The sequence below is a fragment of the Leptodactylus fuscus genome, chromosome 6, assembly GCF_031893055.1.
Source record: "Leptodactylus fuscus isolate aLepFus1 chromosome 6, aLepFus1.hap2, whole genome shotgun sequence".
Classification (NCBI taxonomy): Eukaryota; Metazoa; Chordata; class Amphibia; order Anura; family Leptodactylidae; genus Leptodactylus; species Leptodactylus fuscus.
Window position 1 is genome coordinate 61,220,813 of NC_134270.1, and position 15,288 is coordinate 61,236,100.

General features: G+C 43.0%; 1 protein-coding gene across 1 annotated transcript in view; it reads left to right on the plus strand.

The window, feature by feature from the left end:
* The first annotated feature begins 13,295 nt into the window (after positions 1 to 13,295).
* SORL1 (sortilin related receptor 1) overlaps positions 13,296 to 15,288 on the plus strand; it is a 79,702-nt gene continuing 77,709 nt past the window's right edge. Inside the window, exon 1 of the mRNA XM_075280066.1 lies at positions 13,296 to 13,508. Coding sequence (XP_075136167.1) covers positions 13,308 to 13,508 — 201 coding nt within the window. The 5' untranslated portion in view covers positions 13,296 to 13,307. The remainder of the gene's footprint in view (positions 13,509 to 15,288) is intronic.

The window sequence follows — 15,288 nt, forward strand, 5'->3', positions numbered from 1 at the left end:
GTTCTCTGGCAGCATTGGGGAAGCCTCCAGTGCTGTTTGAGCGCTGGGGCCCACCCCCAGTGCTGTGAGAGAACTAATTTGCATACCGACAAGAACCAGAATTCCTATGAAATGGCGGCGCGGAGGAGACAACGAAATGTAGGATACGAATAGCCTTTCTTAAAGCTATTCCGACGTGTTACTAAGAAAAAAATGTGTTTGTATGAAAGGATCCCCTTAAATTAAACTGAGGGGCACAAAAATGCTAAAAAACAAAGGAGGGATTTATCAAGACCAGCATATTGTACACCAGTCTACATGTTCCCTGTGCCAACAGAGGAGGCGTATTCTATGCCAGTCTAGGGGGGAGATTTATTATTATTAATTTATTATTAATAGTTGGCTTTTTTGTGCCTTCCCATACCACTCTCATGAAAGCGAAAGTGACTTAGTAGTTGAGCTGCATTTATTTTCATTTCTACCAGTTTACTGGCTAGATTGTAAGCTCTTGCGAGCAGGGCCCTCAGTCCCATTGTGTGAAATGACTTTCTTTGTAATGTATCTTTCTGTCTGTATTTGAACCCTACAAATTTTACAGAGCCTCGGAATATGTTGGCGCTATATAAATAAAATTTATTATTATTATTTATTAGAGGCTAGCCTATATTACTGCAAAAATGAATGGCCCTGCAAAGGATCTGCCATGAATGATGCTTAGGATATTGAGATTGGCGTTCAATAGGCCAGTCTTCATAATTATCCCCCATGGGCTTGCATGAAATGTCCCTGCTGGCATAGATCTTTGCCATTTTTTAAGTGATACTGAATCTGGCACAGCCAGTGGGCCTCACTAAACCCACTTCCATTTGAGAAAAGTGACGAGGGCAGAGCCAAAAACGACGCTTGCAACTGTTTGTGTTTTTTTATTTTTTTATACCACAAATGGTGTACATTAATAAGGAATCCCAAACTAAGGCAATAAAATAGGGATGAGAAACAGATGAACTGTATAAAGGACCCATAAAAGCTTCAAAGCCGTCTGACAACTACCTTATTAGTTGAGGGCCCAGGGGTCCTGCTTACCAAAATGTCCTATCCCCATGGGGGACCCTAGTACATGCCTTTTCAATCTTCAATCTTTTGTTGTGAAAACACACACTGGATATGTGTTGCAGAAGAAATATTCTTTGCTGTACAATATGTACTGTTTCTCATACTGTCATCTATTAACTTTAATGCACTGTAGTGACTTACCATACATATTGTATTATGGTTTATTGCGCTTTGTAATTATCCCTCAATTACTTTTGTCATTTCATCTTTCAATAAAAAAAAGTTAAAAAAGAAAAGCGGCAAGGACTGGAACAGAGACTCAACAACGAAAGTAAAATTAACCCAAAAATATAAAATTTCATAAATAAAACTCAAGAGGAAACTCAACATTGAAAGTAAATATGATCTGGGTGTAGTGATGGAGGAGAATGAGGAAAGGCCAGTCTTCTCTGCAGTGTTTACACAGGGAAACCTAATGATGGATGACATGATAAGTCATTATGCAAAATCTTAACCCAACATGCTGTGTCCTCTCTCGTATGCCTTAGTTGCATGACAGCGAAAGGCAACTGCAGTATGAGACACACGGTTGCTTTAAAAACCATGAGAGAGGATACATGTATTCACATGTACCGTATTTTGCGGACTGGACTATAAGGCGCATTACCCATGAGCGCCTTATAGTTCTGTCTAGGTTCATATATAAGGCACACCGGACTATAAGGCGCAGCGCTGTCCGGTGCGCCTTATACGTGATTGAAAGAGGCAGCACGTAGACTTTGCCGGCGGCCGCTTAACCCCCCGCGTGCCAGCCGTTTCTATTCATTTCAATGGCACGCTTCCATTGAAATGAATGGAAGCGCTCGGCATGCGAGGAGTTAAGCGGCGGCCGCCGGCAAAGTCTGCGTGCCGCTTCCATACATTGCAATGGGAGCGTGCTATTCGAATAGTATTCACTCATCTCTAACTTCAATTGTAAGAAGTTACAACTGAAGTTAGAGATGCGCGAATACTATTCGAATAGCACGCTCCCATTGCAATGTATGGAAGCGGCACGTAGACTTTGCCGGCGGCCGCCGCTTAACTCATCGCGTGCCGCCGCTTGCATCCATATATAAGGCGCACCAGACTATAAGGCGCACTTTTGATTTCTGAGGAAATCGTAGGATTTTATGTGCGCCTTATAGTCCGGAAAATACGGTATGTTTTTTTAATGAACAGAAAAAATAGTCAGTTAGAAAGCTGACATACTCTATCTTTGTCCATTTTGGCAGACACACGGACCCAGTAGAATTCATCCATTTTTTGCGGATGTATACCGAATTAAGTTAGAGTTACTTTGGTTAAAAAGTGATCTGTGGGTTGGGTCAAAAATTTCTTTCAACCATCCAATAAAAAATGAATGTAAAACCAATGGCACTTTTTATTATTGTTTATTTATATAGCACCATTAATTCCATGGTGCTTTACATTTGGGGGTTTACATACAATACACAGAATATACAGGTAGATATAATACTAACAGTGACCGACTGGCACGGTGGGGTAGAGGGCCCTGCCCGCGAGGGCTTACAATCTATGGGGTCATGGGGTCACTTGGTCATCAAAAGCAGAATGGAATGAATGCAAAATGGCCGTCTTTCATTTCAAAAGTATTTATTGAAATATTGCAATAGCATAAAACAGTCCATGCAATGAGACAATCCTAATACAAATACAAAAGTGTAAAATAACAGAAAAACAAAACGGGTAATCTGGAGTCGGTATAAGCATAAAATAGAAACAAGGGTAAAAAATATGAAAACCCTTATTGAAAATCAGGCAGGTATCAGAGATAGAGGCATTATTTTTTTTCGTGGAGCATAATGGTGTCAACAATCTGATAAAAGAGTCAGTCAACGTGAGATTTCTTCTAGTTGAAAGCAATATAATTTTGGGCAGCCATCAGAATGTATTGGAATAATTTAAATTGGGCATATTGAGGCTGGTAGGTTAAGGCTATCCTTATTCATTCTATGAATGGCTATTCAAAAGCAACGGGTATGAGGGCAGGACCAGCAAATATGTAATGTAGTGCCTAAGACACTGCAACCCCTAAAACAAAGGGGGGAGACCGCAAGGTAAAAGCTATGCAATTGATGAGCGACCAAATAGGTCCCATGGATGTCCTTCAATGAAGGTTAGGGTTAGGATTGGGGTTAGGGTAGAGTCAAGGTCTTGCTCCCAGGCTGCCATAAAGTCAAGTTAGTGTCAGAGAACAGAGCATTAAGCAAAGCATATATAAATAAGAGAGAATCCCTTTCTGCTGCATGAAACAAACAGAGTCTCTCAAAACTAGAAGGAGTGATCTCAGGATTGTGGAGTTAGGTGACTTAGAAAGTGGAAAACCTGAGCTGCTGAAAGGCCTCTGAGGGAGGCAGGGAGAATGTAGCGAAGTATTCTTTGGTGTGAACCCGTCGGCTAAAAAGAAAATCATTAAGGCAGTGCAACCGAGGGTGTTTCCACCAAACAAACACCTCAGGGGATAGGATGCTAAACCCCTTTGACTTAGAGTCAGAGAAGCAATTGTGGTATACGTCAGAACGGAACGCTCCTATAAGTGCGTCTCTTGGGTGAATGCCACCTGGACCCTATTTCTCCAAAACAGGAGCAGTGACAAGTGTTTCTCTGGTGTATTCTAGCTGTTAGCATTAAAGGGATTCTACCATTAAAATCAAATTTTTTCTTGATAACACGTAGGAATAGCCTTATGAAAGGCTTAAGAAAGGCTATTCTTCTCCAACCTTTAGATGTCTTCTCCATGCCGCCATTCGGTATGGAGAATGAGTATGCAAATGAGTTCTCTCGCAGCCCTGGGGGCGGTCCCCAGCGCTCAAACAGCACTCCATCTCCAATGCTGCAAGAGAAATCTCCAGCGCCGCCTCCGCTTATTTACTGTGTAAGCGGCCATTTCTCTTGTGTCCACAGATAAACATTTGACAACTGGAAAGGAGAAAGAACCCCATATCACACATTGGTATCTGAGAATGATGGCCCAAGGGGTCCAATTAGTATTTCTATCGGTACAGTGCCATATTAAGTGACACTGCCTAGAAATGTAACTCAGCAAATCTAAAGGAATATGGTTATTAAATTTGTTGAGATATTATATACTTATTAATCAGATCAGCTTGATAACCAATACTTCAAAAAACCATTAAAACATAACTTTTAATGAGACAAAGTTAAGAGGTCAAATGAGGTATACCAATATTAAAAACCAATTGGAACTGTCTTATGGGTTGGTGGAATATATCACAGTTGAGCTTAGGATGGGTCACGTAGGATGACTACTGGGAGGCCGCTCCTGTATCGAACTACAAGAGCAAGAGCGGCCTCCCAAAAATAGCCGACGGCTGGCATGCGCAGTTGGCTCTACTAGTGTCTCACTGGCAGAGCCAACTGCGCAGGCATCTGAGGTGACGCAGAAGGAAGACGATGAAAGAAGGGGAGGATCCAGCCGAAGATAGAGGCGTCGCTGGAGCGTGTTCTCGAGCAGCAGTGGGGACGCCCCCATTGCATTTTCAGTGCTGGGGCCCGCCCCCATCGCTGTGAGAGAACTAATTTGCATACCGGTAAAAAACTATTTCTAAGGAACGGCACAGCAGAGACCACGTCTAAAGGTAAGAGATGGATAACCTTTCTAAAGGATATTCCGACGTGTGAAGCCAAAAAAATTCATTTCAATGGTAGAATCCCTTTAACGTGTTTCATTAGAGGTAAAGTTGTGCTAGAGCATTCTGTATACTAGCCTAAACTAATGCTAGTACTGTGCAAGTATGTGAATAAGGCCTTAAGCTCTGTGCACATCTGAATGGACAATCTCTTATGGGGCTTTCACATCAGCTCAGTTCAACCTATGTGCTAGGGAAGCTCCTGGCAGACAGTAGCATCCATCTTCCTTAGGTGTTAAAATGTGCATATGCATATGATGTGCATATAGAATATGTTTTAGTTTTTTTTTAATTGGAAGCAACTGCATGAAATAGAGCTACCTTCTGCACTATTTCATGCAGTTTAAAAAATACAAGCTGTGCAAAATTTTTTTTTTTTTTTAAAGTAAAAAAAATAAAATAAAAATAAGTATTAAAAATTCAAATCCTCCCCCTTTCCCTAGAACACATATAATTAATAACCAAAACTGTGAAACACATATACGTTAGGTATCCCTGTGTCTAAAAACGCCCGCTCCACATATCTATAAAAATATTTTTACTGTACGGTAAACGCCGTGGCGGGAAAAAATAGTTGTCTAACTGCCCCTTCCCTGAGACTGGGTCCCCCCCCCACACACTTGGAATTCAGCCTGACTAAATATAGAGTATCTGCAGTGCTCCTATTCTGTCGGGAAGGGGTTAATAGGAGCACTGCAGATACCCTATATTCAGTCATACTGAATTCCAAGTGGGGGACAAAAAACCCAGTCCTCAAGATCAGGGAAGGGGCAGACAGACAACCAAAACACCCCCTCCCCTTCCCCAGCGTCTACTGCATCCAAAAATTCTGGCCATTTTAATTTTTCTAAATTTTCCAGTAACTGCTACACTTCCCCCCCTAGGGTTATACTCGAGTCAATAATTTTTCCCAGTTTTTTTTTGTGGTAAAATTAGGGGTCTCGGCTAATATTCGGGTCAGCTTATACTCGAATATATACGGTAGTCTTTTTTTTAATAGGGCAGTGGGCACAGTTATACTTTCTTGTGGCAAGTCCGAATGTCCCAGTGACCCAAAGACCACAATTCTAATCATTTACATATCTGCCTGAGACATAAAGTGAATGTTGAGTTTTGCAGTATCTGACATTTGTATATGGGTTTGTTACTTTTTTTTGTCAGGTATCAATGTGGAAAGCAATCAGTGAAGATTAGGCTGTATTACTATACACACAGTGATGGAGTTCCCCTTTAAGTATCAGTATTTGAGAAGTCTCCCCCTAATGACATGATGTGAATTAGACTCAGGTTTTTGGCGTTAGCTTTTTCTCGACAATACTTCATTTCTAAGAATTGGAAGATAATGTGTGAGATGGAATAATATTGTATGTACAGAAGACAGAAAACACCACACAAACATTAAGAAACGTGTCCAACAGCATTCTTTGAAAGCATCTTGCCACGCTAGAGCCAAGAAAGAGAGCGTGTCTTGAGTCGGCACTGTGCCTAAAAAGAATATTACACTGGAGCCATTATTATAAACATCTGTACCCTTGCAGCGCAGGCCTGGCTCCAACACAAAACATGCTGCTCAAATCTAGCGCCCATTGTTACTTTATAACGCTGGACTGGGGGATAGGGTACAATTGTACAGAAAAGAGCAACACCATGTCTCCAAATGCACGCAAACTAAGATGTATCCCTTGGGAAAAGACGACTGGAATCACATTAGCCATTGTTAATCCCATCGTACGTCTTTGTATCACTTTAGTCAGTGACTTTTTACGGATCTGCAAGTTTAGGGTTAGAACTCCAAGGTCAGAGTTTGGTAAGATCAGTCAAAAATGGGCCAACCATCAGCCAATTTGTGCAGACTCACTGCTTTGTTAATTTTTTTAAATAACTAAACTTCATGATTCATATGGATGATCCCATCATTGACAGGACAATAGCCGAAATATCATGTATATGACCAGGCTAATGAGTCTTAGGCTCGAATCCAGGGTCTCCCCATAAAGAGTTATGAAATATGATGGCGCTCTATAAATAAAATAGATAACTCTGCAAAAGCTTATTTGAGCTCCCATCATGCAGTGTAACCAGAGCTATGGAGTTTTGTGCATTAGTCTAGTGTAGCTTCTAGCATGCCTATTACATTTCTCACAATCTGCCCCACTTTATCGCAGTAAAGCTATGCAATAAAGAACTTCTTGTCAATCGCTGGCTGAATGATCAGGTGCCATTACCTGTACAATATAAATTATAAAGTACTGAACCCCAGTATTGTGACAAAACACCAATAACAGCAGGTAACAGTACACCACACAGCAGTGCCATCTACATGGTTCTGTTAACATTGCCAGCCACAGTGCCTTCACTATAATGCCATATCACAGTAACACTTCAATTAGTTTCATCCTTGGTGGTCCCTCAGCAGAGGTTACTTCAGTGCTCCTATATTCTGTGCCCCCTTACAGTACTAGTCACAATTCCTCCTTCCAGTAGAATCCATAGTACTTTCTATCTAGCAGCTATCCAAACTTCCCCCATAAGAGTACCATATATAGTGCCCCATAACAGCATCATACACAGTACACCTATAACAGCTATCCACAATGCCCCCATAACAGAACCATCCACAGTGCACTCACAACAGTATTGCCCACTCTGTCTCCATAACATTAATTCACAATGCCCACATATGTGTACCATGTGTTGATAACGCTCCACTTTGCAGTACAACCCATAGTATTACACAATAGTTATCCAAAATGTCCCCATAGTAGTACACTGCTTCATAACAATACCACCCACAGTAGCTACATAAGAACTATCTACAATATCCCTTTAGTAGCCGTATCCACAGGGCTCCCTTGTAGTACCTCCATAACAGATATCTACAAGGCCTCCATAAGAGTACCATCCACAGTGCACCCATAATAGTACCATCCAAAGTATCTCCATGACATAAATTCATAATGTCCCCATAACAGCATCTTCCACTGTATTACATAGCAGATATCCAAAATGCTTCCTTAATAGTACCATTGACAGTGCACCATAACCATGTAATCCACGGTATCTCCATAACCATTATCCACAGTGTCCGTATACCAGGACAATCCATAGCACCAACAACACAGTACCATGAACAGTACCTCCTTAACAGCTATCCACAATACTCCCAATAGTACCATCAGTAATGAGCCCATAACATTACCTCCCACCCTGTCTCCATAACATATATTCACAACGCCCCCAAGATAGTATCATTCATTGTGCCCCTGTAACAGCACCATGCACAGTATTACAGAACAGATATCCCAAATTCCCCATAGCATACCCTCTCCTGGTGTCATCTTCTATTTCTATTGTATAGCTCTGGGCATACATTCACTTATTTCCAGGAGATGTTTCTCATTTATATCATTCATCTCATGGATCTGGGAGGATTTAATTTAAAGAGGACCTTTCACCACTTTTGGGCACATGCAGTGTTATATACTGCTGGAAAGCTGACTGCACTGTCGGCTTTCCCGATCTGTGCCCGCTGTAAAGAGCTTACGGTGCCGGTACCGTAGTGCTCTATGGTCAGAAGGGCGTTTCTGACCATTAGCCAGAGACATCCTTCTGCCTCGCGGCGCCTATCGCGCTGTGCTGTGGAGCCGGGAGGAACGCACCCTCCCTCTGCTCACACAGCTTGTCCATAGACGAGCATTATCAGGAGAGGGAGGGGGAGTTCCTCCCCGCTCCACAGCACAGTGCGATAGGCGCCGCGAGGCAGAAGGACGTCTCTGGCTAATGGTCAGAAACGCCCTTCTGACCATAGAGCACTACGGTACCGGCACCGTGAGCTCTTTACAGCGGGCACAGATCGGGAAAGCCGACAGTGCGCTGAATTCAGCGCACTGTCAGCTTTCCAGCAGTATATAACACTGCATGTGCCCAAAAGTGGTGAAAGGTCCTCTTTAAACAATGCCATTCGATTTAATTAATTACAGCTAAAAGGAGCCAGAGAAACTCAAGAACTCACTACTGAGCGTAACCAGTATGACAGAACTGCAGATCTGTACAAGGGAAAAGGAATCACTTTCTCCAGTTGACCTAATACATGTAACACTACAACTCCCAGCATCACAAATGCAGACAATAGGAATTGCAGTGGCACAATATTCTTAGAACAGGAAAGGTCTTACAATAATGTTATTTTATACTAAAATCAAGCCCTGGTGTCTGCAGAAAACAGCTGTGCTAAAAGACTAGTGCTACAATGCGACTTTTCCCATGTATAAATCCCACGGCCAAAAATATGCTATATCACGCTCTTCGCATAACATTAATAAACGTAAACTGTTACAATGCAAATCACAAGTGACCATAACATGATATGAAAAAATCCATGTATGGAACGTCTTCAAGCATCATGTTATATTCATGGCATTTACTTTCATTACATATGATGTACCAAAGACAACACATGGATTTTTTATTTTTATTTAAATGTAGATTGTGAGCCCCGCATAGAGCTCACAATGCACATTTTTCCCTATCAGTATGTCTTTGGAATATGGGATGGAAATCCATGCAAACACGGGGAGAACATACAAACTCCTTGCAGATGCTTTTATGCCCTTGGCAGGATTTGAACACCGGGACTCCAGCACTGCATGGCTGCAGTGCTAACCACTGAGCCACCGTATGGCCCCCTTAACACATGGATTTTTGACCATGAAAACTGAGGCCCCACATTGCGGAAACAGCTTATTGTTGCAAATTTTGGTGTTTTTATTGAGCCAAAGCTAGTAGTGGATTGAGCAGAAGGAAGAGATATAAGAACATCCTATATATTTCTTATTCCTTTTGTAGTCACTCTTGGCTTTGGCTTAAATCTGCAACAAAAAAAGCTGCGCTTCCACAATGGGGAGCCTTAACCCAAAAGTTGTTAAGAAGTCCTAGCGGTTAAAGGGAGTCTGTCAGTAGTAGATTGGTTGTAAACCTAATCCCAGCACCTTGTACAGATGATTCTACAGTTTTCAAGTATGGCTCTCTTATTCAGCTTTTGATCCCATTCACATGTAAACGTTCATTCATATGTAAATGAGGGAGTTGCTCTGGGGGTGTGCCTTAGCTTGTCTGATCTTTGGCCTCTAGGGTTCCAGCTAAAGCATGTTTCCTCTTATTTGCCTTTATATAGACTGCTCAAAAAAAAATAAAGGGACACTCAAATAACACATCCTAGATATGAATGAATGAAATATTCTCATTGAATACTTTGTTCTGTACAAAGCTGAATGTGATGACAACAAAATCACACAAAAATCATCAATGGAAATCAAACTTATTAACCAATGGAGGCCTGGATTTGGAGTCACCCCCGAAATTAAAGTGGAAAAACACACTATAGGCTGATCCAACTTTGAAGTAATGACCTTAAAACATGTCAAAATGAGACTCAGTAGTGTGTGTGGCCTCCACGTGCCTGTATGACCTCCCTACAACGCCTGGGCATGCTTCTGATGAGGTTGGTCTCCTGAGGGATCTCCTCCCAGACCTGGACTAAAGCATTTGCCAACTCCTGGACAGTCTGTGGTGCAACGTGACGTTGGTGGATGGAGTGAGACATGATGTCCCAGATGTGCTCAATTGGATTCAGGTCTGGGGAACGGGCGGGCCAGTCCATAGCTTCAATGCCTTCATCTTGCAGGAACTGCTGGCACACTCCAGCCACATGAGGTCTGGCATTGTCCTCCATTAGGAGGAACCCAGGGCCAACCGCACCAGCATATGGTCTCACAAGGGGTCTGAGGATCTCATCTTGGTACCTAATGGGAGTCAAGCTACCTCTAGTGAGCACATGGAGGGCTGTGTGGCCCTCCAAAGAAATTCCACCCCACACCATTACTAACCCACTGCCAAACCGGTCATACTGAAGGATGTTGCAGGCAGCAGATCGCTCTCCACGGCATCTCCAGACTCTGTCACATGTGCTCAGTGTGAACCTGCTTTCATCTGTGAAATGCACAGGGCACCTGTGGCGAAGTTGCTAATCCTGGTGTTCTGTGGCAAATGCGTCCTGCACGGTGTTGGGTTGTGAGGATAACCCCCATCCAGACACATGCACATTTGTGACCTGCTGGAGGTAATTTTGCAGGGCTCTGGCAGTGCTCATCCTGTTCCTCCTTGCACAAAGGCGGAGGTAGCGGTCCTGCTGCTGGGTTGTTGCCCTCTTAAGGTTGCCTTCACCTCTCCTGGTGTACTGGCCTGTCTCCTGGTAGCGCCTCCAGCCTCTGGACACTCCGCTAACAGACACAGCAAACCTCCTTGCCACAGTTTGCATTGATGTGCCATCCTGGATGTTCTGCACTACCTGAGCCACTTGTGTGGATTGTAGAGTCCATCTTATGCTACCACGAGTGTAAAAGCGCAACCAACATTCAAAAGTGACCAAAACATCAGCCAGAAAGCATTGGTACTGAGATGTGGTCTGTGGTCCCCACCTGCAGACCCCTCCTTTACTGAGTGTGTCTTGATAATTGCCAATAATTTCCATCTGTTGTCTATTCAATTTGCACAACAGCATGTGAAATTCAGTGTCAATCAGTGTTTCTTAAGTGTTCCCTTTATTTTTTTGAGCAGTGTATTAACTTTAGGGCATACAGTATATACCACCTTGACATTCTACACGCATGGTCCTTTTAGTGAGAACGCCATCACTCAGCTGTATTATTGGGGGAATCCAGCAGCAAGTGTTTAATTTTTGTGCAGTGACATCATACGAGAAAGGAGGCATTACACAGCTCTCATTGAAAACAATGGACTGTCTGTGTAATGTAAGGATGTGACAGGTTCTCAAGAGCATAACTCCCTTCAATTTTTATTACCTTAACCCGACACCCGCTGCTATCAGAGGCATAACGTGAAGCTCCCGGGCCCCAATGCAAAATGTGTACCAGGGCCCCACTTATCGTGTGTCATCTATAATACTGATTTTTTTTATGTTGTGGAGAGGCCTTTGGGCCATCATGCGTTCGGCCCAGTAGTGACTGCTATCTCTGCACAACCCTATAGCTACTTCCCTGGCTGTAATACAGCGAATGACGGGACTTTATGCAGCAGCAATGCCTTTTATCACAGCTATCACAGACTGCAGGCACTTAACCCTTCAGGTGCCGTAGTCAGATATTCAATTGTATTGACAGATACATGGAGATATTTGGCGACTATAATGGTTGGTATATGGAGATATCTGGGGATGCACTGGCTGTTATTGGGAGATATTTGGGGTGTAATGACTGAGACATAGATATTTGGGGTGCAATGATACCGGGGATACAGTATGTGGGGTTGTAAGGACTGATACATATACATATTTGGGTGTAATGACTGATCCATGGAGATATTTAGGGATGTACTGAATAATATTTGGGGATGTAATGATTGATACATGTATATATCTGGGGTTGTAATAAATAATACAAGGAGATATCTGGAGTTGTAATGAATGATACATTATAATATTTGGGGTGTAATGACTGTTACATTGGGATCTTTGGGGATGTAATGAATGATACTTGAAGCTATTTGGGGAGTAATGACTGATATATGGAGATATTTGTGGATATAGCAAATAATACATGGAGATATTCAGGGTGTAGTGACTGATACATGGAAATATTTAGGGATGTAATGAATAATGCATGGACATATTTGGGGTGTAATGACTGATACATGGAGATATTTGGGGTGCAATGACTGGTACATTATGTTATTGGGTCGTAATGATTGATACATGGAGATATTTGAGGATAGAATAAATAATACATGAAGATAACTGGGGTTGCAAAGAATTACACAAAATATTTGGGGTGTAGTGACTGATCAATAGAGATATTAAGGGATGTAATGGATAATATATGGAGATATTTGAGGTGAAATGACTGAAACTTGGAGATATTTGGGGGTATAAGAATAACACATGGCGATTTGGGGGTGTAATGACTGACACATGGAGATATTTGGGGTGTAATAAATACTACATGGAGATATTTGGGGTGTAATGAATAATACATGGAGATTTTGGGGTGCAATGACTGTTACATTAAGTTATTGGGTCATAATGATTGATACATGGAGATATTTGAGAAGACCCCCCCTTATTCAGTCAGACCACATTTTAGGTGACAGATTATAACTTTCTGATACAATTTTGGGTGGTCATCTCAATGAGGTTTCTCTGTAGTTGGGGTGTAGTAAATACTACATGGAGGTATTTGGGGTGTAATAAATACTACATGGAGGTATTTGGGGTGTAATGAATAATACCTGCAGATACTTGGGATGTAATGACTGATATATGGAGAGATTGTGGGTGTAATGACTGATGCATTGATAGGTTTAGGGTGTAATGATTGATATATGGAGAGATGGAGGTGCAATGACTGACCCTTGGAGATATTTGGAGGTCTACAGACGAAGGACCCGCGCAGGGACAGGCGACTTGCTGAGAGAGGACCGGCGCCGGTAGGTCACGTGTCTCCGGTAGGCGGCGGTGTTGGGGAAGGGGGGGTCACGTGTTGTCAGAAGATGGCGGAGTGTGAGGCGGTGAGGAGGCGGCGATGTACGGTCTCCGTGGCTGGTCTGGGGCTGCTGTTGCTGGGGGTCGCCGCTGCTGAGGGGCATACACTGACGGCTCGGTACCCAGGACCCGGGAGGAGCGGAGAACACACACGAAGCAGGAGAAGCTCACAGCCCAGCGCCGAGCACCCGGTGCGGGTGTATGGCCAGGTGAGGGGAGCGCGCAGCCGAGAGGGAGCCTGATAGTGTGCCCGGTGCTTTGTGCTCACCTGTGTGCGCCCCGGGTCCTCATATCACGTAATGTATAGGGCTGTCCGCTATGTATAGGTACTGCATCCGTATACTGCATCCGTGTACTGCCTGCTGACTCTCAGCTGCACATATGTACTGTCCAATATAGGAAACCTCTGTATACTGCCTGCTGTCTGTCACATTGCTATCATGTAATGCCTTTTCTATAAGACCTCTGTATACTGCATCTACAGACTTCCCTCTACCTCTGTATACTACTCCCCTGTATACAGCTTGTGCCTCCATATACTGCATCAACATACTGTCCTTTACCTCTATAGACTGTTATGGTTTTTTATCTATCTATCTATCTATCTATCTATCTATCTATCTATCTATCTATCTATCTGCATTAAGATGCTGTCCATATATACTACCCACTATATAATACCCCCTGCTCCTCTCTGACCCTTGCAAATGAAAATTGCCCCTCTGTCTCTTTATACAGCGCATAACCACGCATACAGTGTACACTGCCCCTGTACCTATACACCACCTATTTACCTTTATGTCCTCTTTTTCTGTGTATTGCCCCATTACTGCATACCACACTGTTCTCTATCTCTTTATACTGCCCTGTGCTTCTATATACTGCATCAGTATACCGTCCTCTGCCTCTGTATACTAATCTCCCACTTTTGTATACTGTCCTGTGCTTCTATATACTGCATCAGTATACTGTCCTCTGCCTCTGTATACTGTCCCCTTTTGTATACTTGCCTCCTTTTCCCTTTATAATGCCCGCTCTGTTTCTATACTGAGCCTCTTGTTCAACACACTGCCCCCACATATTGTACTTGCAACCATATAATACTTCCTGCTCCCTTGACTTTATATACTGCCTCTTTGTCTCTGTATACTGCCCCCCTGCACTTACATACTGCCTATAGGCATATATGACCTGAATGTCTATGTTTTATCCCCCACTTCTGTGTACAGCTTTGTACCCCATTTCTTTATACAGCCCCATGCTTTGATAAATACTGTGTTTTGTTATACTGTTTAACCTTTGTACCTATATTCTGCCTAGATCCATTATCCCCAACTGTATCCTATTAATATTATAAATGTGAAATGTTTGTGGGTTTGTGACTTTGGATGTTCGGCGGTCAATCACACAAAAACCGCTCCACCGATTTGGCTGAAATTTTCCACAAACATAGTCCCTACACTCGATTGCGCAATAGGCTACTTTTCGTCACAATAGCGCACATACGTTTTTCCCAGGACCCTTTGGATGTTCGGATGTTTGGCGGTCAATCACGCAAAAACCGCTCCACCGATTTGGCTGAAATTTTCCACAAACATAGTCCCTACACTCGATTGCGCAATAGGCTACTTTTCGTCACAATAGCACACATACGTTTTTCCCAGGACCCCCACAAAACCCAAACTCACATCACTATCTCTGCAATCTCACACACTTTGGACCATAGCAAGCCACAAAATTCATATTACCCTCTACAGCAGAGGTCAGCAACCCCTGGCACACATGCCAAGAGTGGCACTCCTGCCATATTTCACTGGCATGCCAGCAGCACAGGACCTGCAAGAGTTAAATGAAGTCTCTGCTAGAGCTGAGGCATAAGGACACACCCCTTTGAGAGGGGTGCAGGAAACCCAGGGGGTGGAGCTTAATCGCTCAAGTCTCTGCCTGCTATAGTGATAGCTCCTGCCGAAGCTGCTAGCAAACTGAAAG